The following is a 26,546-nucleotide window of genomic DNA, read 5'->3' as shown; positions in this document are numbered from 1 at the left end:
GATGAAATGTGAGTTAATTTGTGATTCTTGCTACTGAATTGGGCTAGAAATTAAAACAGACAAATGTATAAAATATATTCAATAAACAAGCTTCAGTCAGAATAGTCATATTTTTAGTTGGACAGAAAATGTCTACACCTGTTGATGTTCAACTAATGTTTAAGAGTTTGTGCTACACAGAAAAAGAGCACCAGGTATATTTCTTTTTTAGAATGAAAAAAACAATGATCAGCAATTTCATGAATGTGCCTACATACTAATTTAGCTGATGTCAATCTGCAGGTGATATTTTACAAATAGTTTTAAACAAGTAAATTAACTTTTTTTTTCTATTTAGTTGGAATTTTCCGGTTAGTTTGAAATAAAATGTATTTAATCAGCCCTTTTTTTTCCTGGGTTTTGTATCAATACAGTGCCTAACTGTAAATGCAGGACCTAGATTTTAAATATATATAGAAATAATTGTATTTCTTCCACTAAGAATCCAGAAAAATCACTGTTATTTAGCTCTTCAAAAGGCACTTCTTTTTCAGCTTTAAAGGAGTTTGTAATATCTGTTGTGACTTCTGGATATATCTTCTTACCAATAACTAACATCTTTACCAACTTTAGTAATTTACCCCTGTTTTTACTAGCACTTCATTACTAGTTGCAATTGTTTTTCATTCTTTATAAGTAATTCCAGTGCATTTAAATTTACAAGGTCCTTGTTATAAATATATTTACTGTTGTAATAACTATATATATCTTGCATATCAACATGAAAACATCCTTAAGCAACTACATCTCTTCCCTATTCATTCATTTTCTTTTTGCCTTAGTCCCTTTATTAATCTGGGGTCGCCATTGTGGAATGAACCGCCAACTTATCCAGCATATGCTTTTTTTACACAGCGAATGCCCTTCCAGCTGCAACCAATCTCTGGAAAACATCCATACACTCATTCACTACGGATAATTTAGCCTACCCAATTCACCTGTACGCATGTCCTTGGGCTGTGGGAGAAACCAGAGCACCCGGAGGAAAACCATGGGAACGCAGGGAGAACATGCAAACTCCACACAGAAATGCCAACTGACCCAGCCGAGACACGAACCAGCAACCTTCTTGCTGTGAGGCGACAGCACTACCTACTGTGTCGTTAAACCACACCCTATACATTACATTAATATTACTTAATAAAAGATCTAAAAAAAAAAAAAGTGTAACAGATTATTCAAAAATGCTACTTTATAGTTCAGTCATTTGTTTTTCACTTAGCAAGTATCAACTTCACCCAAAAAGTATCTTATAAATAGAAAGAAATAGAACTGAAACTGCTTGAGTAGGCATAACTAAGACATTTAAGTAAAAATGCAGTTTAAAATGAGCAGCAATTTCATTGTGTTATTACAAATATAAAACAAAGTAGTTCAATTTGTGAGTAGTAGTCTAAAGTTTAATTATTCATCACTACTGGATTTGCTTTAACAAGGATTTAGCAATGTTATATGTACGAGCATCTAATGAACAGCAAAACCCAAAGCTGAGGTAGTAGGTTCCTTTAAATGTAGCGACGGCTTGCCATGTGGGGCGTGTCTGCTGATATTGTATATAGAGGGGAATTCCCAGTACTAGTAGTCTATGTAGTAGAAGTGTTTCTGATTATCTGTTCAGCTCTTGGAGTTCGGACGTATAACAAACCTACGACACTGGTGTTATGGATGGTGAGTACGAGTATTTATACAGTTAATCAATTCATCATGTCTTTGTACGTTACTTTTCTTACTCTTTACTGGGTTTAATTGAATCATGCGACCCATTCATACCGTGAGTCGAATCAGAACACAACGGAGGTTCTTAAAAAGTTTAGACAGACAATTAAATCTTTAATATAGACTACCAATTTGTAAATGTGATATATGAAATCCGTCAGTTATTATGAATGCTTTTATATATGTTGTCTGGAGTTTGTAAATCTTCACTGTGTTCTGTATCTTTAAAGTTTTTACACACCCTTTATAAATCAGATTCTATTGTTAAATATATATATATTTGTAGGTTATATAAGCTTTACATTTGTGTAAATGTAAAATTACATACATCTCCTTCATAACAAATTGATTATTATTCATATTACCTTGAAACAAATGTGTTAATCATCTAAACTGAATATAATCAGTGTATAAACCAAACAAATCAAATGAGTTCTCAATACATGAATACGTGAGGCACAAAGTAACACCAGGAAATAAAAATGAGGAACTTTGAAAAAGCTGTTCCTCTCTCTTATTCTCATCTGCATGTTTAGTGATTCTTCCACAATATACAATGCATTGTACTATAGGTGACATTCTTCTTGATTGATTTGATCTTTGTCTTTCTTTCTTATACAGTGCAATCCCTCTCAATGCACAGGGATCCCCATCTAAGTAAGTACTCATATCAATCTCTATATATACAGTGTGAACCAGTAACATATTTACAATTAAGTTTAGGGTTGGTCATAAACTCTGACTGATCACCCATCAAATATCTTCCAACGTCACCCAGTCGCCTTAGTAAAACCGATGTAATGCTCAAATTTTCTTACTCTACTTCCTCTTTTATTTGATAAATATATGACTTCCTGTAAGTGACAGATCTGTTGTGCAGGCAAGAGTGAGTGACATCTGTGCACTACACACGGAATCAAACACTGGATCTGTTTCATGCGTCATTATCATAGATTTCAAATTTTCCCCTCAATATTTGACAGTGTTCATGTGTTATAAACAACCACTAATATCGCATGACAAATGCAGCTGTGTGTACAGGTGTTTGAAGAAAAGTTATGATGGTATGTAAAGGCACCTGGATGAGCTCGTAAACAGTGTGTGCTGCTGACAGGTGCAGAGAGCGGGAAATTATTTACTGGCAGGCTGCGTTGTTTGTGGTCAGGTTATGGTCAGGTTCTGTGAAAGATGCAAGAAGTGGCTTGTTGCAGGTGTTTGGTGCCCATGCATCTTCGCTGTTGGCGTTTTAATGATTAATAAGACTCATTTGAGAATTTTAAATGTGTTAAAAATGTTTAAATGAACTGACGGAATAATTTGACCTGTTTTTTTTTTTTTTGTGCAGTGGGAGAGCCATGTGTTCAGATTTTCGAGCAGCCCAAACAGAGAGGCATGCGTTTCAGATATAAATGCGAAGGTCGTTCTGCGGGCAGCATACCAGGAGAAAGAAGCTCTGACAATAACAGAACCTACCCAAGCATTCAGGTATTTACTAATAGATAAATAAAATCTTTTATAGGCCTTTGGATAAAGAGAAAGAAACTGTGTCTACTTGGTAAATGTTTTGGCTCTTCGGTCATGGACGAATGTATAAAAATGATTCAGGAATGTTAAATGATGCACTTGTGTTGATAGAGGTCAGAAATGGCCACAAGGAAATGAATGGGAAACCAATTTCATCTTGTGGGAACATTTTATACATTTATACTTCAGATTTGAAGCACACATTGTTTGGTGTAAAATGTATTTTTCATAACAAAAATAAGAATAAACAGTTTTTTACTTCAGCAATAATCTGCCAAATCTTTTACAAGTTTCTTAGAAAAAAAAGAGACAAAAAATGAAGTTTGTGCTTAAAAGCATTTAGGATTTATACAGTTTTAGCTGTCATTCTTGTTCAGATCTAATCTAAAAAATAGGATAACAGGTCAATAATGGGTTATAGCTAGGGCCAGACAGAACCTGCAGACATTTTTTTTCTATGGAGAAAATCTGCGGATTTATGTGGAATTATTTTAAGAGTATCATCATAACTAAAAACAACATATATGAAATAAAAAACAATACCTTTTTAACTTTATTTAACGTTAACAGTGCAAATCCAATTAGATCCACTTAATTGGTAAACAAAGCAATTCTTTCATATAGATCTACTAAAAATATTACTTTTACAAATTGTATTGTAAATGAATCATATGAAAATTTTAATATTACTATATCACAATAATATTAATGAAATGGATTAAAAATTTGAAAAAATATAAATGTGCACACATTTACACAAGCAAATACATAGACTCAATGGGCTAAAAATCTGTAGATTTCTGCTCGCAGATTCTGTGTGGACCTAATTATAGCTAATGCACACACTATGTATAATCTGAAGTATTATTAAAGCATGATTTAATATCAAAAACCTTGAAGAAAACAAAACAGTCCCTGAAAAAAACAGAAGCACTATGGAAGGATTAAGGAAGATGTTACACTATTAAAGATTATTGAAGAACACTTCACACAAAAAATGCCATTACATTATTATGTGTTATTCAAAGTGATACTTGACATTTTTAGGTATTTCTGAATGAACATTATTTCTTGGTACCTTTCTCTTATAAATGCATCTCTTTTTCCTTTTAGATTCTTAATGTCACTGGCAAAGGAAAAGTGCGTGTTACTTTGGTGACCAAAAGTGAACCTTACAAACCCCATCCCCATGACCTAGTGGGAAAAGACTGCAAGGATGGATATTACGAGGCAGAGTTTGGACCTGAACGAAGGGCCATTGCGTAAGTTCAATCTTTTAAAATCTGAACACTGTCACTCACGAGAAGAAGAAAAAATCTTCATTATCTTTAAATTTTGCTGTAATCCTGTTTGGTCCTGTTACCATTTTCCTCTTAATGAAACGAAACGTTGCTGTGCCCCACATCAAAGTCATTCCTGTGTGCTTTTCCCTTTACTCAGCCCACACACGACCACATTTCTCTTCCGAAGGGCTGTCCATTCTTCTACTTTTTTTTTTTATGTTAAAGAAGCATGTTGTTTTAGAATAGGGAGCCATGCAGGGGATTCCCCGGTATGCAAAATGAGAGCTCCAGCTTGCCCTTGATTTGTCTGTATGGTTAATTCTAACCTCACTCTCCCTGTTAGCTTTAGTTTTTGGGATTAGTCATTCAAGTCGGACAGTATAAAGTACTAAACAAAGCTGGAGGTGCAAAATCAGAATGCATACGTTAACAGATTCTTTTATTTGTTTCTTTTTCTTTAAACAGTTTTCAGAATCTGGGCATCCAGTGTGTGCGGAGAAGAGAAGTGAAGGATGCCATCATGCAGAGGGTGACACGAGGAATCAACCCCTTCAATGGTGAGATTCAACACTGCTTTTTCCTTTCCTGGCCTAAACAGAATCTGCCCGAAAAAGTAGTACATACAAAGTTGATCTGATTTAGAGGGAAATTATTGAAAACCTACTATTTATGCTTTAAATAAATGCAAATGATTTCATCTGGAGTTCCTTATAAATAAGGAAATTTATATTTTCAAAAGGTACTTTTTTGTACCGAAAAGGGTCCATAATTGTTGTACAAAAGTAAATATTAGTACCTAAAATGTTGACAAGGTACAATACTATACTTTGCAGTAGAGCTGTGCGATTTGGGGAAAATATCTAATAGCAATTTATTGTTTATTTATTTTTTGACAGATAATGTTTTTGCGAGTTGATTTATGATTAAATTTAATCTTAAGCTGATTTGAATTTATTCATGCTTCAGCTCAATAGTCTGTAATTCGTGGCAACAATTCTGCGACAGCTCTTAAAAATGACCTGTTTTTGTTCGGTGTCTGTGACTTTGAAACCAAAATATTCCCATATTGCAAATGCCGTTTTTCTTTGATTTTAATTTGTCTATTAAAGCTTCTGAAGCAGCAGACGTCATCATCTCACAGCATAGGTCTCAAACTCGATTCCTGGAGAGTTGCAGCTCTGCACAGTTTTGCTCCAAATCTAATCAAACACAGCTGATCCAACTAATCAAGGTGTTCAAGACTACTAGAGACTATTGAGCAGGTGTGACTTGGAGGTGGTTGGAGCTAAACTATGCAGAGCTGCGGCCCTCCAGGAATTGAGTTTGAAACCATTGGTGTTAAAGGTGTAAGGTTTAAAATTAATTTGTGTTTTCAGAGCTGCATTGTAGAACAGCACAAGGTTTATATTTTAGGTGCGATTTTACGTTTTTATTTTAATGCGAATACACTTTTGTTATGGTTACTTCTGGGGTGCACACTACTCCAGCATCTTCAAGTTGTGACAATGGGGTGTTTGAAAACATGTTATATGTTACATGTTGTATCATGCATTATAGCCTGTACAATGTGGCTGGAGATCCTTTTCTAGAATGCGATAAAAATACATGGATGAGGAGTGTTTTCATCTCAAAATGAAAATGCACAAGTGTAAATGCATCCAAAACATGTCTCTAAATTACTCATATTCTAAATATGTCTGATGAGAGTTTTTGGTTCATACAGTTGCAATCAGAGTTATTAGCCCCCCTTTGAATTTTTTTTTTTTTTTTTTTTTTTTTTTAATGATGTTTAACAAAGCAATTAAATTTTCACAGTATGTCTGATAATATTTTTTCTTCTGGAGAAAGTCTTATTTGTTTTATTTCGGCTAGAATAAAAACAGCTTTTATTAGCCCCTTTAAGCTATATATTTTTTGATAGTCTACAGAACCATTGTTATACTTTATAATTACCTTAACCTGCCTAGTTAACCTAATTAACCTAGTAAAAGCCTTTAAATGTCCCTTTAAGCTGTATAGAAGTGTCTTGAAAAATATGTAGTAAAATATTATGTACCGTCATTATGACAAAGATAAAATAAATCCGTTATTAGAAATGAGTTATTAAAACCATTATGTTTAGAAATGTGTTGAAAAAATCATTCCACCGTCAAACAGAAATTGGGGAAAAAATAAACGGGGCTAATAATTCAGGGTGTTTAATAATTCTGATTGCAACTGTAAACTATTGTTACACTATATCACATTTTAGTGATATAGTAAATCATGATAAAAATGTGTGATCATTTATATGACATTTTCAAAAAGGCGGCAACACCAAAGCTCCAAAAATGCCAATTTATTAAATTAAAAAGGCTGATACAAGGCATGTAACGTTTCGAGCACACGGCTCTTCATCAGACAGTGTTCATCACAATAAGATGCTCCTTTTTGTACACTTCCAGATCACATGATCTCACATATTATCCCACAACAACAAAAATAGAAAATACACATCCATAAATTATACAACTTGGATATTCAAAACGAAAGTACAGAAACAAACCATAATATTAAATCAAAAAATAAAGAAAACTAAACAGAATACAACAGCTTTAGTCTTGCCGCCTTTTTAAAATATATATAGTGCACGTTTGGCTGAGCACCCAATTACAGTGATGTGCTCATAAATGTGATCATTTATATAACATGACACATTCTATTGCACGAAAAATATAATGCAATCATTGTATTTACGCTGAATTTTAGCACTGAAAACATCTGCAGATTCTCTTTGGGGGGGGTTTTCACTCTCTCTCTCTCTCTCTCTCTCTCTCTCTCTCTCTCATCATTATTTTTCTCCTACTTGTTTTCACTTTTACTCTCGTTATCAGACATTCTCTATTGATGATGGCAACCAACATCACGATGTTCAAATCACAAATGCTTTCACATTTCTCTCTTTTCTGCCATCAATACTAAATGACACAAGTTATCATCTGACAGTGCAGTTAGAGCAGAGGAAAAAGAATCACTTCTCTTTATTTAGTGAAGATGTTGCACAACTGACTGCAGTATTGAGTGGCTTAAGATCAGGGGGAATTCATTTAGTGAGGCAGGAATGTCAAGAGGAACTGTAAACTATACGTTTTTGTGAAACGGTTAACTTTTGGCTTATTCTACCTCATATGCAAACAGACAAATACTTCAGGAATTCCATGCAAACTATTGTGTGGGAGGAAAATTACAGGGTGAACGCTTTGCTGGGTAATTTTCCCTTGGTGCCACCAGCGACGTTTTTATGATATTTAGTCTATAACGGTGTGATTAATTTAGACAGTATTTGTGCTTTGTCACTGCTTGTAAAGCTACACAAAAATACAGAAAACAGTTTTTGTTCATGAGGGTTTGTTTAAAGTAAATTAAATTAAAGTAAAGAAAATATATGAAACTATTGCATAAAATAATAATTAAGTTTTAAAGTTTATATTTAAAAGTGAACTTAGCACTTGTCAAGATGTTTTATCAGTGAAAAATCTAAGACAAGAAGGGAAACGGTAAACTACCACTGCACTAAAATAATGCAATAAGCATTATTTGTCAACATGAGATGCAATATAAAACTACTATAAAGAACCTTAAAACTAAAAGGATGTAAAGTAATGCTGACAAGGGAGGTGCGGATCCAAATGCAGGTTTATAAAGAACAGTCAGGCAATCGACGGTCAACACGGGCAAACAGTACAGGCAGGCAATTTAAACTAACAGACAAGGCAAGGAAAACACATTGTAATGTTCACAAAACTGTTCAACAAGACTCGGCAACAATGTGTGTGTATGTGCTGTCTTTATAGTCCTTGTAATCAGTTCATGAGCAGCTTCAGCTGTGAGTGTTTGCAATCAGACAGGATCTTGGTCAGGTTTGTGAGTGGTACTTGACTGGATCTTGTTGTTTTTTTGCTGGAAGATTTGTAGTTCTCTGGCGACCTGCACAGGCTGGATCGCTGGTGATCGTGACAAAGGAACCATAGTAATGTCAATAAACTAACAAAAAAAAGTGAAGTGCCGTGCAACGAATTGTAATTTACAAGTATTCACCGTATATATTAAGGAACTGTACTGTTAAACAGGTTTACTCTAGCATTTTTACACCTTTTACCATCAAAATCATGGTCATTTTTTCGTTAATTAACCAACAGCAAGTCATTAAATACTCAACATCTTTACTCAAATTTCTTGCTTAATAATAATAGCAGATTTGGCATACTGTCCTAGAAGAGAACCCTGAGCTCGCAGATAATTGAGCCCAGAGCTCCCGCCTGGATAATGAGCATGTAAGGGGGTACGAGATTCGGTAGTTCTCGAGAGCTCCCCCTGGTAAAGATTAAAGCTGTAGTCACACAGCAATTTTCTCCCTATTGACATAGATTCATACGTATGCAAATGCGTCAGACCTGAATCGCAAGCTTGTGCGAAAAGTTTCGCAGTTCATTGCGTTGGAAAGTTCAAGCTTGGTGAACTCTGACCTGCAAAATTGCATCACATGACAGCATGAGACCAAACAAAGATCAAAACATGACCACTGGAAGGAAATTTAAAACATGGACCAAACAGTCGCTTTTTTAAATGTCTAATCATCTTGTTTAATCCCGCCCCTTTTCGCAGCGCTATACGACAGAATTTCACATGCAAAAACTCTAGTGTGACGGCAGCATAAGGGGGAGTTGGGGTGGATGGGGGGATTCTTCAAAAAATGAAGATAAGGGAGTAATGCTAGACGGGCTTGGATTAATCCGACTGGCCTACTAATGATTACAGAAGAGAGACCAGCAGTGATCAATCATATCACGTGCTCCTCTTGAAATTAGTTTGTGAAAGTTCACTTCGTAGATTCGTAAAATTTCTTTACACTTCATGTTATGTGACGAGACAAACATTTGCTATTTTAAGCATATAAACTAAAAGGTAATAAATAAAAGTGTGTGCGTATATCATGGCAAAAATGATTTAATTTTTTAAAACTTTTTAAATTTAAAAAGTGCGGCAATATCTGCACCATTTCTTGTGCTGTTTTGCGTAAAACAATACACGACATAATATACATACAGGTATTAAACATGTTAACGCAAATCAAGTGTTAGATAAATTAATTTGATTCATTTCCATATATTCTATTTATATTCTTTTTATATTTGTATACTTTTAAAGGAACCCAACATTAATGCTAAATGTGTGTGCTTCTTGATATAATCAAATGCTCAACTGTAGTTTCAATCAGTTGAATAGTTGGAATGTGCCAGTTGCAGGAATATTGTGCTGACAATGATTTCATTATATGATCAATAGGATTCTACCAAACACACTGTTTAGACCAATGAATATAGACAATGCATCATCATCTGTTTATATTATTGTATATAAACTGGACTCAAAGGACTGCCCTTTGAGCAACCAGAATGGAACCTCTTGCGTTCCTTCTGTATTGTTCCCTTGCTGCAAGAACATTAAATCTTTTATTAATGAATCTTCCTTTTGGAGTTTTGGAATAATTTTTGATCCTGACATCAAGTAAATTAAATTTGAGAAGCGATGTCAAGCCTTTTATCACGTTTACTTATTTAAACAATAAATGGTTGGATTTTAATGGTAAAAACTGTAAAAATCCTAGATGTCTACATTTCCTTAATATATACGGTGTATAACTGACTTTATCAGAATTTGCCGCATGACATTTGCCATGGTTTAGATCAGATTTAGAGTTGAAGTTTAGCAAAATTGTGAGCATTCTATGGCCTTGATTTAATGTTGTATATGTAAAATGATTCAGCGAGGAGTTGATATAGATACATTACGTAGTGTAATAATCCTGTCTAGCCAAACTTCATTTGAGAAGTTTTGAAAATGTTCCAACTGCTCGTCACAGACTATGGTTCGTGAACAGTGGGAAAGTCAGTTTGTGAACTGATCTGCGCTTTTGCTTCCCTGTGTTTGTTGTGCTGCTCTCACTTCTGCTCTGAAGAGGGAACAAACATCTCTATCTTTGGCTTCATAATACTGACAGGCCCCTGAAAATAGTTAGAGTAGTCATGCAGGCTGTAGTAGTGAGATTAGTATTGATATTACTTTTGAATTTGATTATTGATGCATCGAAGGGATGATCTCATTTGCACTGACGTTATCCCACAATGATTTCACAATGACGCATAAACAAGTACAAATCATGCTGTCCTTTGTTGACAATAAATGTAAATGGTTTTGTTGTTAGTGCTGCTTTCACTAACATCAAAGTCATAACAGTAATTTTGATCAATGATGCAATTGTTTCTTTTTCGATTTGACATTTGATTAAATATTTTTACTTCGCATCAAAAAAAAAACAATGAAGTATGTTGACTACTTTTGTCTTTTTTAATATGACGCATATAATAAAATTAGTTATTTTATTTGCTTTCATTAGCATATAATTCAAATTTTTCGTGTAAAATATCATTTATTATATATAATCAAAATTATTGTAGTAATTACACTTTACATGTTAAATAAATTCTATTATATAAAATACAATTTAATGAAAATTATTAAGCATTATTTATTATTTATATTATATTACAAGTATTTAAAATAATATTATTATTTGTATAAATATAATAGAATAGAAATATAATTATTCATATAATTGTTAAATATATTAAAATGTTTTCATGTAGCAAAAAACTTTATATGTTAAATAAATTATGTAATTAAAATACAAATGAATTTAAAAATCAATAAACATTTTATTATTTATAGTCCATTACTAATAATATGTATTATCTTTTGTACCAATATATAAGATAAGGTATATCACTTCCATTAGGATTTAATTAAAAGGTTTCATTTAAAATATAATTTATTAAATGTATATATTTTTAAATCAATTACACTATATATTAAATAAATGATATATCATTATATAAAATACAACTTAATTAAATGAATAAACATTATTTATTGTTTATATTATATTGCAAATATTTAAAATAATAATATTATTATTTGTATAAATAGATAATATAATATAATGTAATATAATAATAGAAATTCAATTGAAATATTATTGAAATATAATTTAAATTTAATAAAATGTTTTCATGTAGCACTAAACTTCATATGTTACATAAATTATGTAATTAAAATACAAATGAATTACAAAATTAATAAACATTTATTATTTATTGTACGTTACAAATAATATTTATTATATTTTGTTTCAATAGATATTATAATATAATATCTATTTTTACATATGATCTGTATGCGTCATCCATGTCAAATCTTCTTTATACTGTTACATAATTCTAAGCATTTCAAGTTGAAATCCCATCGAAATGTGAATTTCATTACATTTCCTCTCTTTCACACAATTCTCTTATTTGCTTTTCAATATCTGACCTGCAGTTTAAAGTGGACAATATTCACATATTACAGTTTAAATATGAAGTCATTGGTGTCACATTATATATGTCAGTGTCTAAAGTAAACCCTCATGTGTGCTGTCTGTGAGATGGCAGATATGAGGATTTGCCATGATGAGTTGAGCGTGTGTTAAGCCCAGCGTATGGTGTAAAATTCACAGGTGGTGGGTTCAAGGTGACGAAATGATGGTGTTGTGCCCACAGAATGGAGAATCTTCTCTTTTCTCTCTGTATCTCACCCTGTGGTATATAGCCTACGCTATCATCATTACCCCTGCTGCCGCTGTCCACTCGCTGTGGCTGACACACACACACACACACACACACACACACGCACGCACACACACACACACACACATAGACAAATAAGCATGAGCTGCTGGATGAGACTCTCGCTATCTCCCACCCACTCATCTCCACCCACCTCTTGTCTCGCTCTCTCTCTCTGTTCCTGCTTGAACATCAGTCTGCTGTTCTCCTCAGCTCATCTCCAGCTCTCTTCTTCACCCTCCTGGGCTTCTGGCCTGCACATACTGGGATTTGAAATGATACCACTTTTCCACATTGATACCTATTTCTCTCTTAAATTAAAGTAGAAGAGAACATCATCTTATACTAAATGTCTTATTGAGGCCAGCTAAAATGTCAATTTGGCTACCAAGTGGAGTGAAGTTAAATGATATGGGCTCGTCTGATGCTTTTTTAAAACTAAAATGACTAATAAAATCTCGCATTGATATAGTTTGGAAGTTTGGGCATCTGTGTGTGTGTGTGTTTATGTATATATATATATATATATATATATATATATATATATATATATATATATATATATATATATATATATATATATATGCATGGGTTTTATAAAATGGTAAATAACTTGACAATGTTCAATAAAATACAAATAGAGTGTAAATTATTGCATTGGCCATGCTGATTCTCATAATTATCCATAATTATATCTGCACGTTTTTTTCATTTATCAGCATGGCAGATTATCTTTTTTTTAAATGTATATCTAATTTAAGTCTCTTCCTCTTTCACTTCACTTCTCTCTCTCTCTCTCTCTCTCTCTTTCCCTCTCTCTCTCTCTCTCTCTCTCTTTACAAATGTATAGGTCAAGCTTTTGTAATATTTACATTAATAATATATATAAACACAAATGAGACTGTAGCAGTGATAAAATAATAATAAATACAACACTACAATAATAATAAACAGTATATTTAACAATCAATATTTTTGGATTAATCTAGAACAATCTAGAACAGGGGTGTCCAAACTCCTGGAGAGGCGGTGTCCTGCAAATTTCAGTTCCAACCCCAATTTAACACACCTGGACCAGCTTATCAAGATATTCTTGGTATAGAAAAACTTCCAGGCAGGTTTGTTGAAGGAAATTGGTAAAATAAACTAAACTAGTTGCTAAACTAAACCAGTTGCTTAACTCTGCAGGACACCGGCCCTCCAGGACTGAGTTTGAACACTACTGATCTAGAATCTCTCTCTCAATTCAATTTAATTCGAAAGAGCTTTATAGGCATGACTTCTCAAGTGTTGCAGATTACATAAGCAATAAACAAAATCGTAAACTGATTGTATAACATTTACTTACAGAAAAACAAAACACTATTTGATTTTTGCTAAATACATCTATCTTTCTCTTAAATTTGTTTGCAATTTCTTGACTGTAAAAATAGAATATTGGCAATTATTGAAATATGTGGAAAAATAAACTAATAAGCATGTTTTTAAATTCAAATAAAAAAAAGACTGATTACAAATGTTAATGTTTAGTTTTTAGTGTCAAGTAAAACTCATTCTCTTGTATTATGTGTTTGTGATGTTTAAAAGGAATGCTGTAACATTTAGGTGAGACGGATGTAATGTGTGCGACAAATCACGAATGAGGCAGGATTCGATTCTGAATTTAAGCGTTTTACTCAATGGTGTAAACAAAAGATTTAACAATAATAACTGGGAAAAAATAAACATTTACAATGTTCTCTTAAAACGATAACAATGAGTGTAAGCCAAATCAAAGAAATTAACCAAACAAAACAATCCTTAAGTCTAAAGTCTAAACTATAGGCGATAAAAATAAACAATGAAAATAAAACCGATATCTTCAGTGCACAGCACACGACACCTGAACTAAACTAACTAAACTACGAAACTTAAAATTACACGGCAAAACACGCAAGCTAATCTAACAAAAACAAGCTAAACTAACAACAACCCTATCAAGAATATCATAAGGCTCAATTTAGAATCACACAAAAACTAAATGCTAAATGCTTTATTTACTCAAAGCCAACCAAGTTTAACAAGTGAACTCGAATTACCACAGTAAAACTTACATAATAAATTACCAAATATCCTAAGCATGCCAAAAACATGAAAGCGTGGAGCACAAGGGTACGCCGAGGCAAAGTGCACACCACATACTGATATGTCAGAGCTTTAAATCCTCGCGGCTCTTCTGGGGATTGGTGGAACTTAGATCGTCATAACGATGATAGACAGTTAACTGAACCAATAAGAAACCTAAGAGTATAGTGAGAAGCGGTGAGAGGAGGATGAGGGAAGTAAATAAACAAAACTAACATGGAACATAACATCTTGTTTTAAATCATTCCAAAAAACATAGTGACAGATAGTTAAAGTGACTGCTATTATTTTAATAGTAGAGGTGTTTAATATATCCATAACGTCAGATGAGCATTAATCCAGAGGCAACCTTCATCTACTAAAAAGTGGCCACAATTGTGGTTTTCTTGAAGGTTATAGTGTGCCATTTCTCTCAGGACCTGTGGATTCACAATTTCCGGATGAACAAATTGCCCTTTTTTGAGTTGTGTAGTTCAATACGATCTTGTTACGTCTGCTACAAAATAAAAAAAAGATGACGGTATCAGCTATGGATATTTTTACTATATCATATCATGGTTGTAAATTAGAGTATGTTGGCAGCACTAGTCAGCGTGGAGGTGTCTCTTATCGTCAGAGTGTTTGGGTGTTTGTTTCCACCTGCTGTGACCTCAGAGCCGTGTTCGTCATTACTGTGGGCGGGACACACACACACACAGACTCCTGAGAGTAACACTGGGTGGAGAAACCCGTGTGGGCGTCTGTAGGTTGGTGTCAGTGGCTTTTCTAGCTGCAACAGAATACGTGCAGACGGCTTTCCTATGATCACTTTATCTTAACTTGCTAATAAATATGGAGTCCTGCCCTATTAAACATGTGTAATGTTTATTATACATGTGTGTATTGAAAAAAAACTATTCAAAGATGATTCCTTGAATTTACTTTTTTTTTTGAGTTAAGTGGTTGTAAACAAATAATTTGGGTTGAATTTAAACAAACAAATTAAGTTAAACATTAAAAAATTTAATTTGTTTGTTTAAATTTAACACATAAATTGTTTGCAATTTTGCCGACATCAGTTTTCAGTGTACAATAGTGCACAAAAGTATAAAGATGAATAGATAAACAACTTATTTCTAAATGACATTTATTTATTTATTTATTTATTTATTTATTTTGTTAAATTACACTGTTGTTGTTTTTGGACAGCACAATACACTAAAAAAACAGTAGATTAACCAATTTCCGTATTTTGTGATTCCTGTTTTTATTTATTTATATTATTATTATTATTATTATTTGCATTGTGGGGCCTTAATCTTTTCTTTTGAACAACCTTTGATGTTATGATGTGATATATTGTCTGAATTGTCAAATTATGATTAAAAAAAAGCCTGGTAATAAACTGCCAGCGCATTTTACAGACTTAATTATTACACAAGATATTGATTCGAAGCACTAAAACTTTAGTAATAGTCATTTCAATGAAATGTACTGTTGAATGTGCATCATCAAAAGTCGACAGAGCAGAGATCAACACCCCATAATACAATTCACAACCGTAAATAACCACACAAAAAAATGTAAATCATGAAATATGAAACCTGTCAATTAACAGATTTTTTTACAGTGTATCTACAGACAGTATTTCCTCAAAATAGAACCACAAGTGGACACATTGTGTTTTATCCCGTAGTACACAGTCGGTGACATATTGTCATCACAATACATACAATACCATAAACTTATTTATTTGTGTTTTTTATTACAATTTTACATGAATATATGACTTTAAAAACGTAGAACATGTTCTTTAATATTTAATATTTTTGTTATCAGACAATAATTAGGGCTGTACAATATAGGAAAAATCTAGCATTATGATATATTTTTTTAAAATTTTGCCATTTTTACCTTATTCTAAAATGCGGAAGTGCGCCTGTTTTCGCAATTGTTTTAGAACTTCCGATTCAGTTGCCTATGTGAGAAATGACTAGGAATAATAAACGGAAAACGGTCAAACTACTTGCTTCACAAACAAATGTTTGCATGACTATACAGGCCAAGTAGAATAATATAATAAGAAAATATCAGTTTGCAACATCAAACAGCAAAACGAGCAGTTTTAATGTCTAAAAATGAATGGAAGTGAATGAGACCGGAAGTCTCGAGCCAAAAATATTCAAATGGCTGCGCCTGCTCGTCGGCGAAGAATAAGGTGAATACATTGCAATGTAAATACAATTTCACCAGATAACTTGAATATCTCTATTTCGAAAGAAGTTATAATGTTATCTAAATAAAATATAGTAATAAAGTAATTATAAATAATAAAATCTAATAAGTAATCTATACAATTTTTGGGGTCCCCCGACACATTTTCGATATAGTCTGTGCTATTTGTAGTGCATTTCTCTATTTGCATGTGTTGTATCTTCTTGCACAACAAACTATTAATATAATCAAGAAAAAGATACAATTGAAAAAGTGGTTTATCGTTTTCCGAGTCTAACAGTGTTTAAGTTCAGTAACTGAATGATAAAAAATAACAGTAATTCAATAAAATTAATTGTTGTTAAAGTTACAAACTATTCAAATTATTATGCCTGAATGCTTTTAAGATCATTATACAATCACAGGCATCAAAAACGCATGCGAGTGATCACATTGCAATATCGATGCTCATTTAATATTGTGTGCAGCCCTACCAAAAAGGCACCACAATAAATAAACTTGACGATTTAAGTTTTTTTAATAACCATAAAAAGTAGCATAACATTTAAATTGATATGTATTTAATTTGCATAAATTGAAAATGCATATTTCCCAGTGATGGGTTGCAGCTGGAAGGACATCCACTGCGTAAAACATATGCTGGATAAGTTGGCGGTTCATTCCGCTGTGGCGACGCCAGATTATTAAAGGGACTAAGCCGAAAAGAAAATGAATGAATGAATGAAAATGAATATCATTGTATTAAAGTAGAAAAGTATATACGTTTACGTATTTCATATATTATAAACATTAAATTATAAATAAAGAATCATAAGTCTAAGGCACTCTTAAAGTAGTTGAAGTAGTTTACTTTTTTCAAGTGCCTTGTACTTTGTGTGTGTTTCTTTATGTTTGATCTATTACATTTTACATTGTGTCAATGACTATGTTAAGTATGCGTTATCTACATGAAATCGAAGTCATGTTATAAACAAAAGTTGTTCAAGCATGTCAGCTATTTTTGAACAAACTGAATTAGTTTTCATTCTTGTATCTGTTTCGTGTTCTTCTCCCTCTTCCTCTTTCCTCCTCATTCAGCTCATTCACATGACTGGCTTTCTGTGTTTTGACACACAGGTGACATCCAAGATTCTTATTGTGTCTAATATGTTTTTTTATTTTTTTTTATTGTGTGTGTGTGTCCACAGTTCCCCGTGAGCAGCTGCTACAGACTGAAGAGTATGATCTGAATGTGGTGCGTCTGTGCTTCCAGATTTACCTGCAGGATGAGAGCGGGATGTACAGCACCATGCTGCCTCCCATCGTTTCCAACCCCATCTATGACAACAGTGAGTTGGCACACAGTATTAAGGATCAAAATCACATTTTTCTGAGTGTTTGTATCATTAGGATTGTCTCAATGTTTTCCTTAAGCTAGTGTGCTCCAATACAATAAGACAATTTGGATTTAGAAGATATTAGCATTCAAAACTTGCAGCATTTCACCTCTGCCAATAAGAATCAATGAATTTCATGATTAGCTCTTCTGACCAATCAAATGCTCTGAAATGCCCCTCCTCCAAAAAGGCATGGCGCACTTACTTTTTTAAAATTTGTGGCTAGAATCTGGGTATGTATTTTGCGCTTTTTGCATTAGATTTATTATGTTGGTTTGTTTGAATACAATTTTTAAAAAATGTAATACAGTATTTTACTGTACTGCAATATTAATGTTCATTTTAAAATATTTTTTAGTAAAGTTAAGTTCAGTAAAGCTTTTTTTCAGTGTGAATATGCATGTACAGTTAAAGACCATATTACTAGCCCTCCTTTAAAGCTGTATTATTTAAAAATATTTCTTAAGTGATGTTTAACCGAGAGAAGCTTTTTTAACCCTTTTTATTTTAAATATAATATTTTAAGAACTATATTTTTTTATAACTTATGACATTTTTATTATTTTGCAAGATACTACTGTGACAGATGTTATAGCAACCAACTCCCATACAAAGAATCGCCGGTTGGATCCCAGCTTAGACTGGGTTGGGTGCAGTAGAACCAGTGGGTTAAATGTGGGGGCTCGTCCGGGATGGGAGTGAGGTTTAGGTGGGTTAGTGTAACAGAGATCAGCTAGCGTAATGCTATGCAGGTAAACCTCCCTCCTCTGACCTCAAAAGGTGCTCTAGTGAAAGACTCTAGAGGCCATGGCCTTTAGCCTCCTTGTTAGAACAACCGACTCCAATACAATGAATCACTGGTTCGATCCCAGCTCAGACCTGGTTGGGTACATTAGGACCTGTGGCTTACACGTGGGGGCTCTTCCGGGTTGGGAATGAAGTTTAGAGGGGTGAGTGTAACAGAGGCCAGCTAGCAAAATGCCATGCAGGTAAACAAAAAAACGCCAGTTCGATGCCAGCTCAGACCGGATTGGGTGCGGTAGGACCAAGCGGCAACCTCCCGCTCTCCCTCAGGAAGCAAATACGGAAGTAACTAAAACTGCAATTCATCCGAAATTCCGCTAGTCCTGGCTGCTCCTGGCTCCAAAATAGCGCAAATTTCAATTGAGCCCACTGTTAGAATGGCCAACTTTACAGCAGAAAAAAAAGTGTTTACAGCCTGGTACAAAAAAAGATTTTGGTTAAAACAGCTAATAGTACCCTTCATGACAACTGTGAGGGAGGTGAATTTTTTTTATAACTCATCCGTTTCCTTTATATTAAGTTATATTAAGTTTGCATAATTAAGGGAGTGGCCACTTGAGTGACAGCTAGGTCTTGTTGCTCGCCTCACCTCAGCTAAATCCTGAATCCTGCAGATTAGCCACTGATCTCGGCATATTTATCGTATTTCTGTGTTGTTTTATGTGGCTTTACACAGTCAACTGCCTTTTGGACTTGTTTCCTACAATTATTAGATGGCATGGCATGCTGAGTGCACTTAATTGTGCTCACAAACTATTCACGTGGCCTCCATTTCCTATGTGAGTAAAGTTATATACTTATATACCATCTCTATAGATGTATTTGTTTTAAGATCATTTATCGTTTATATTTATATTTAGAGCTGTAATGCACTCCAGAATCTGTCAGATTGATTAGCTGTAGGCTGTAGATCAGTCATCTGAAGCGTTGTCATACAATGTTATGCTGGATTTCATCAATAGTCTTACAGTAACTAACACAGACTATATCTGAAGTGTTTGGAAGTAATTTGCGTTTTCCTCCTGTTGAGAAACGTCATAAGAACAATGTTTAGTGGCTCAATGTATTACAGCAGTGTTTTTTAAAAAACTAAACACTCTATTGATATAGTATACAACCAAGCACAAGTGGTCAGAATACAAACGAGTCACAGGTGATAAAGTATTAAGCATTTCTCCCAAAGTAAAGTGTGTCTGAGCCAGGTCCAAGCAAAATGCCAGCACGTGTCTGTAGCTCCGCTCACTCTCCGCCTCTTTGCCCTTGTTTGGTATCCCGCCGTGGGTGTGATGACGCGCGAACAAAATGGCGACGGGTGGCCGCGCCTACTTGTGGCTTCTTTTGCGCTCTTTAGAAACCTATAGGTGATGTCACGGATACTACGTCCATATATTTTACAGTCTATGGGTAGGACTAGTGGGTAACACGAGTATTCAGCTTTAGGTACAATTAGAAAGCTTAACTAGGTTAACTAGGCAGGTTAAGTAGCCACATGAGTAGCCAATTTATAACAGCAAATTTGTTTTCTTTACTTTTTTTTCAAGCCAAACTAAAAGAAACAGGATTTAATCCAGAAGAAAATCACTTGGAGAATATTTGAACATTATTTCACTGTATTTAAAAGTTCACTGTATTTACAATATTAATTACAATTTCAACTGTATTTTGCATAAAGTCCTATAATTTACTGTGGGAGAAAAATGACAACAAATTACTCTCCATATATTAAAATATAGGTACTATAAAGGAATATCATTACATTAAAGTAACTATTTAATATATCTTACTCATGTTTGTCTTGTTGTGTTTTTATGTTGCTTTTAATTGACTTATTTGTCCAAAAACATATTTTGTTGTATTATAATCGTAGTTATTTTAGTAACTTTAAAGCTAAGTGACAATTTACTACAAGCTAAAAGTTTTCTGTGCCATTTTATAGACATATAAATCATACAGATCCCAATTCCCAACGCAAACATACAGAATGTCACTACTAGCATAGCAGAGAGCAGGAAGATCTTTTGTGGCAATGCACTGCTGTGTGACAGAGCTGACAGTGGCCACATCCCACACTACAGGAAGTGAATATGATCCATTTCAACACTTCCTCACGTGACGGTGGTGTTCAGCACAACAGCAGTGCATTCACAGAGTTTTTGTGCGGTTTTGCGATGCTAAAGAAGTAAAAAAAACTAAGGTCATAAAATCTTTCATCCACACATAAAGGCTGATTCTCATTCATTTCTAATGACACTGCAGTAAAAACATGAGCTTGAAAACATGCAGACGCTCCAAATTTTAAACTAATAATCTCGTTTAACCTAGAAAAGAGGAAGTAAACATCTTCACCCTCACTGTCTAAATCATGACAGGTTTGACTGCTTTTTCAGTGTAAGGACACAATGTTTGCAAGCGTGCCTGCAGATACTCTGATAAAGTCAAAGAATGCGAGCGATTATTTCCTCAGGCGCATTTTGTCTGTGTTTCAAGTTGCTTAAGACTTTCTAATCTTCAATCTGATTGGCTTGTGCTGTTTTTCAGGGGCCCCGAACACAGCCGAACTGCGGATCTGCCGGGTGAACAAGAATAGCGGCAGTGTGAAGGGAGGCGATGAGATTTTCCTGCTCTGCGATAAAGTGCAGAAAGGTACGCTTTTAAGTCTTTGGAGTAACTTGAGGCGCTTGAAGGCATTTCAGTCATTTTGGTATTACTTGTTTGAGAACAACCTTGTTTGTACATTCTGTACAACATCTCACTGAAAAGTAAGTCCACAAACTCAAACACTCAAAAGACACTACAAAATCTGAGTGGCTGCAAAAATAAAAATCAGCCACTTGAGTTTTTTGGGGGTTCACAAAGTCTAGATCTGACACAGAAAAGGGTGTGGAATGTATTTTTACATGATATTCCATCCAAAATTGCTTATTGCAACCTTTATAAAAGACAATGAATGAAAATAATTTTCAATTTAACTCATAATTTAATAATTCTTTCTCATATGTTAATTTTTCATGTTCATAATTTTTAAATAAATTTTATTATATATATATATATATATATATATATATATATATATATATATATATATATATATATATATATATATTACATGATATTCCATCCAAAATTGCTTTTTGCATGCTTAGTAAAAGACAATGAATAAAAAATTATTTTCATTTTGATTAAATATTTTATAATCCAATCTCATATGTTCATTTTCATCATTTATTTATTTATTTATTTGTTTATTCGTTTATTTATTTGTTTGTGATTTTATTGTTTTAATATATTTTCCTACATTATATTCTATCTAAAATTGCTTATTGCACTCTTAATAAAAGTCAATGAATGAAAAATGATTTTCAATTTGATTAATTATTTAATATTTATATCTCATATGTTCATTTTTCATACTCATCATTTAAGTTTTTTTTAAACAGACATTTAACTGACTAAAAGAAACTTTGCAAGTACATGTCAACTTACACTAACCCTAACCCCAACCTAACAGTATACTTATAACCAAATGAGAATTATTTGGCATGTAACTTTAATTTAACAAATGGACCATCAAAATAAAGTGTGACCAATTATTTTACATGTTTTTAATATATTTTACATGATATTTCATCCAAAATTACTTATTGCACCCTTAATAAAAGACAATTAATGATAAATCATTTGCCATTTAATAATTCAATCTTATATGTTCATTTTTCAAATTGATCATGATTCATTTAATATTTTATTTTATTTTAGTTCCTCCGTTAGTCTACTCTTTTGTTTATTTCAGAATTGACCAGTCATTTCATATCCATTTATTCAAAATTAACTCCATTTTCATTGTTAGTTTTTTTTTTTCATGCCATTTTTTTTCATTTAACCCATTCCTCACACCATCACATGATCTTACTCTAGATGACATCGAGGTGCGGTTCTTCACTCAGACCTGGGAGGCCAAAGGCTCTTTCTCTCAGGCAGATGTGCACAGACAAGTGGCCATAGTGTTCAAGACCCCTGCTTACTGTGACACCAGCATCACTGCTCCGGTCACTGTGCGCATGCAGCTGCGCCGACCCACAGACCAGGAGGTCAGTGAGCCCATGGAGTTCAGATACCTGCCTGATGACAAAGGTAAATAATAATAAGAAGAATAATTTTGACACTTATTATTTATTGGATTGTTTGCTTTTGCTTCATGACAAATGGGATGTCACAATTTTACAATGGCAAATAAGTGATAAAATGAAGTTTAAAAACACATGCTTCATAGAAATGTGATTTCAAACAATGCCATGATCGCATTTTCTTATAATTCTTATCAATATTTGCTATTAACAAATTATTAACTATGACTAATGCCTCAAACGAATAATGTGCTGCTTATTAATAGTTAATAATACAGTAGTAATATACTATATACTTTAAATACGTTGGTATTTAGTAGTATTAGGAATGTAGAACAAGATTATGCAGAATATGTACTTTATAAGTACTAATATACAGCCAATATGTTAATAAGAGACATACAAATATGCTAGTTGATTGTGAAAATTGGTCAAAATCTTTTAGATGTGGTATTAAAATGCTTATTTTGTCAACTGAATCATAAAAACCAGGCCACTTCGAGAGATAGATGTGTTTCAAAATGCTTTTAATTGGATCACTGTTGGAGAGTAATGAGTTTGAACAACCAAAAAAATACCACCAACTGGTATATCTGCCTACTGATGGATTTTTTTTTTTTTTATTATAGGACATGTTGTTTAATTGTGCTTGCCAGACGGGATTTGTTTGAAATCATGTTTAGTTTAAAGGTGAAAATGAACAGCAACTATGTTAACCAAAAAAACACCATATGTAAACGGGAATATGTATCCTTCTTATGATCAGATTTGCTAAAAACACAATTTAAAGGGGACCTATTATGCAAAAATCACTTTTTAGGGATTCAAACACAATACTGTAGCAACAGTCTGCGAATATGACCAGCTTTTAATAGTAACATTTATTATTTTTTAAATATATAATCACACTTCATAAAAACAGTCATCAGAAACACTTTGTTTGACATTCTCACTTCGTACATGTTATCAGAAGGGGAAATCCCCACCCATTAGTGAAAATCTCTCCCTTATTAGCATAGGACATTAGTCTTCATTTTTGAATCTGCCACCATGCAGACGCATAGGCATATGTAGCTCCTCCCTCTTTTACAAGCTCATTTGAATTTAAAGCCACAACCACCAAAATGGTCCAATTTGAATCAAAGGGGGCGGTTTCAACGAGTTCTAAATAATTATTTGTGTGGTATTTTGAGCTGAAACTTTACCTACACACTCTAAGGACAACAGAAACATATTTTAATTCTTTTAAAGAGCATAATAGGTCACCTTTAATATAAATACTATTAAGTATACATGTCATTTTTTTCCTTTTACATAAAATTTCAAATTATGAATATAAATATCACAAAATTTTAGTAGTTTTTACCATACTTACAAAACAAAGTGTATTTTTATGCACAAATATTATATATTTGTAAACATTTTAAATACATGAATCCCATTAGTTTTAGAGAAATATGTGTATATATATATATATATATATATATATATATATATATATATATATATATATATATATATATATTTTTTTTTTTTTTTTTTTTTTAGGTTAAATGATCTTTAAAGTGTAACCGTTTGAATATACTTGAACATTTGTACTTTTTTAGATCCCTACGGCTGTCGTGAGAAGAAACGTAAAATCGACATGCAGATGAAATCCTCCTTCCCAAGCTTCTCCCAGGAAGCCATGAGCTTCATGAACAGAACAAAAGCCGTGTCTTCAACCAACTTGATGAATCAGAGAATCAAAACCGGTGAGACAACACAACAGCCATTACCAAATAACTGCACACACTCTTCATACAAACAATATCACTATATAACATGACAAAATCTTCTTGCAGAGCCACCAAATTTTTATCGCCCACCAAACCAAGGGGTGGCCCGCCAAAATCAGCCAGTCTATTATAACAAAGGCCTTCGGTCCTGCCCTATGATGCCACATCCATCAGAAACCACGACACAAGGAGCTCTAAGCCAGTGGACCAGTCAAGTCACCAACACCGCTGTGCCCAATAATGTTGTAAGTCTACAGCAGGTGAACCCAAGTCCCAACATGCCAAGTGCAGGGGAAAATGGAAACAGCCTTCCTCTGTTGACCTCGATGGATCTGGAGATTCTTCAACCCAACGGACCAACCGGCAACCAGCCTCGACAGGACCTACTAAACCAGCAGGTTCAGCAATCCCAACAGCCACCACAAAGACAAGGACAGGAAGGAGCCTGGTATAACTACAGCTCCCAACAGCCTCAAAACACACAAAATGGAGCATCAGGCGCTAGTGGGTCACTAGCAACGGGCTACCAGTTTACAAGCGGCTTAGAGGATGATATCTTGCAAAGTCTCATGGGTAATCATCAACCAGGCATCCAGTTGAAACAGGAACCTCAAGGGCTGAGCAACATGGCTCCATTGGTCAACTCGGATTGTGTACAGTCCTTCACAGCCCTCCTAAACTGCAACAATGGAAGTACTCCAGAACACATGAGACAAATAGACCCCAATGGCGCCAATCAGAGGGTCTCGCAGATACAGTATCCTTCTGGAAATATGGGGCAGGAGAGCCATCTTGAGCATTACACCTGGCACTTTCCCGAATAGAGTTGAAGATTTTTCTCGGTCTTTAAGCGTAGGCCACGGTTTATGTTCACTGAATGTATTTTCGATTAAAGATCTGGAGGGTTTGTTGTGTAGGGATTACTGTAAATGCTGATTCACACCGCACTGATAGATGACGATATACAGGCAGGACAATCAAAAGAGATTACAGTACATCACTATTTGACCCTATAGATGCCATGAGAAATCATGGAAATGATTGCTGACAAGAGAAAATGTGCTGATCCACAAAAAAAAACAAAAAAAAAAACTGTCAATGCGGTAAGAGTTGGCTTTAACATGGTGCCAAAGTTTGCTTAAACTTTGAGATTTTATGAAACATTTATGTATATAACAGTCTGATGGTCATACTGGAGAGGTTTGGGATTGACTCAAATGCTTATGTATGGCAGGGTAATGTGTTCCTTAGCATGGGAACTAACAGGGAGTTTATCCCTGGGTAATGGCTATGTCATTTTAACCATATCCAAGGTTCTCAAATATACTTTTCAAACAAGGTTTTCTTCGGTAACTCGAAAGTGAGAGTTTTTGAAAAAAAATGTGTACTAGTGTCTCATTCTGTTTGTACTTCATTCAACATACACTTAAGAGGTTTGCTTTTATGTCATCAGTGGTGGATTTTTGTATTTTTATAAAGTTTATACTACTGAAGGTGGATTTTATGATTTTCGTGTATGTATTCGTTCTTTGATAATCTGTTTTGCGTTCCTCAGTTCAGGTGAATAAAATATTAAATGCTGTAATTTGGTTTGCATGTTTGTTTTTTTCATAAGAAAGAAAGTGAGCCTTGATATGAATATTTTCAGCTTTTATATTTCTGAACTCGCTGACATGCAATGATGATGCAACTGGTTTGTGCTCATGATATAGCATTGAGTCATTCGAGCAGTCTCGACACTCAGCAGTGCTAAATGTAATGCATAAAAACACACTGTTGTATTACGAAGTTACTTAACTGGTTTTGAAACATGGGAAAGTTTTACTTCATGATCCACATTTTTGAATCACTCCATTTCCAC

The 26,546-nt window shown here is 33.8% G+C and overlaps 2 protein-coding genes across 2 annotated transcripts in view; both read left to right on the top strand.

Moving 5' to 3' along the window:
* Window positions 1-26,546, top strand: part of pdlim1 (PDZ and LIM domain 1 (elfin)) — a 579,513-nt gene that overhangs the window by 517,001 nt on the left and 35,966 nt on the right. The gene's annotated exons all lie outside the window — the stretch shown is intronic.
* On the top strand, window positions 1,627-25,755 carry rel (REL proto-oncogene, NF-kB subunit). The gene is given in 10 exon segments (NM_001001841.3): window positions 1,627-1,707; window positions 2,377-2,412; window positions 3,101-3,240; window positions 4,393-4,541; window positions 5,028-5,119; window positions 17,791-17,931; window positions 21,322-21,426; window positions 22,699-22,914; window positions 24,515-24,661; window positions 24,752-25,755. Coding segments are annotated over 10 exon segments (1,791 nt in total). The 5' UTR covers window positions 1,627-1,700; the 3' UTR covers window positions 25,510-25,755.

Source organism: Danio rerio, chromosome 13, assembly GCF_052040795.2.
Source record: "Danio rerio strain M-AB ecotype USA chromosome 13, GRCz13ab, whole genome shotgun sequence".
Classification (NCBI taxonomy): Eukaryota; Metazoa; Chordata; class Actinopteri; order Cypriniformes; family Danionidae; genus Danio; species Danio rerio.
The sequence above is the reverse complement of the archived record's forward strand: the minus strand, read 5'-3'. Positions and strand labels throughout refer to the sequence as shown.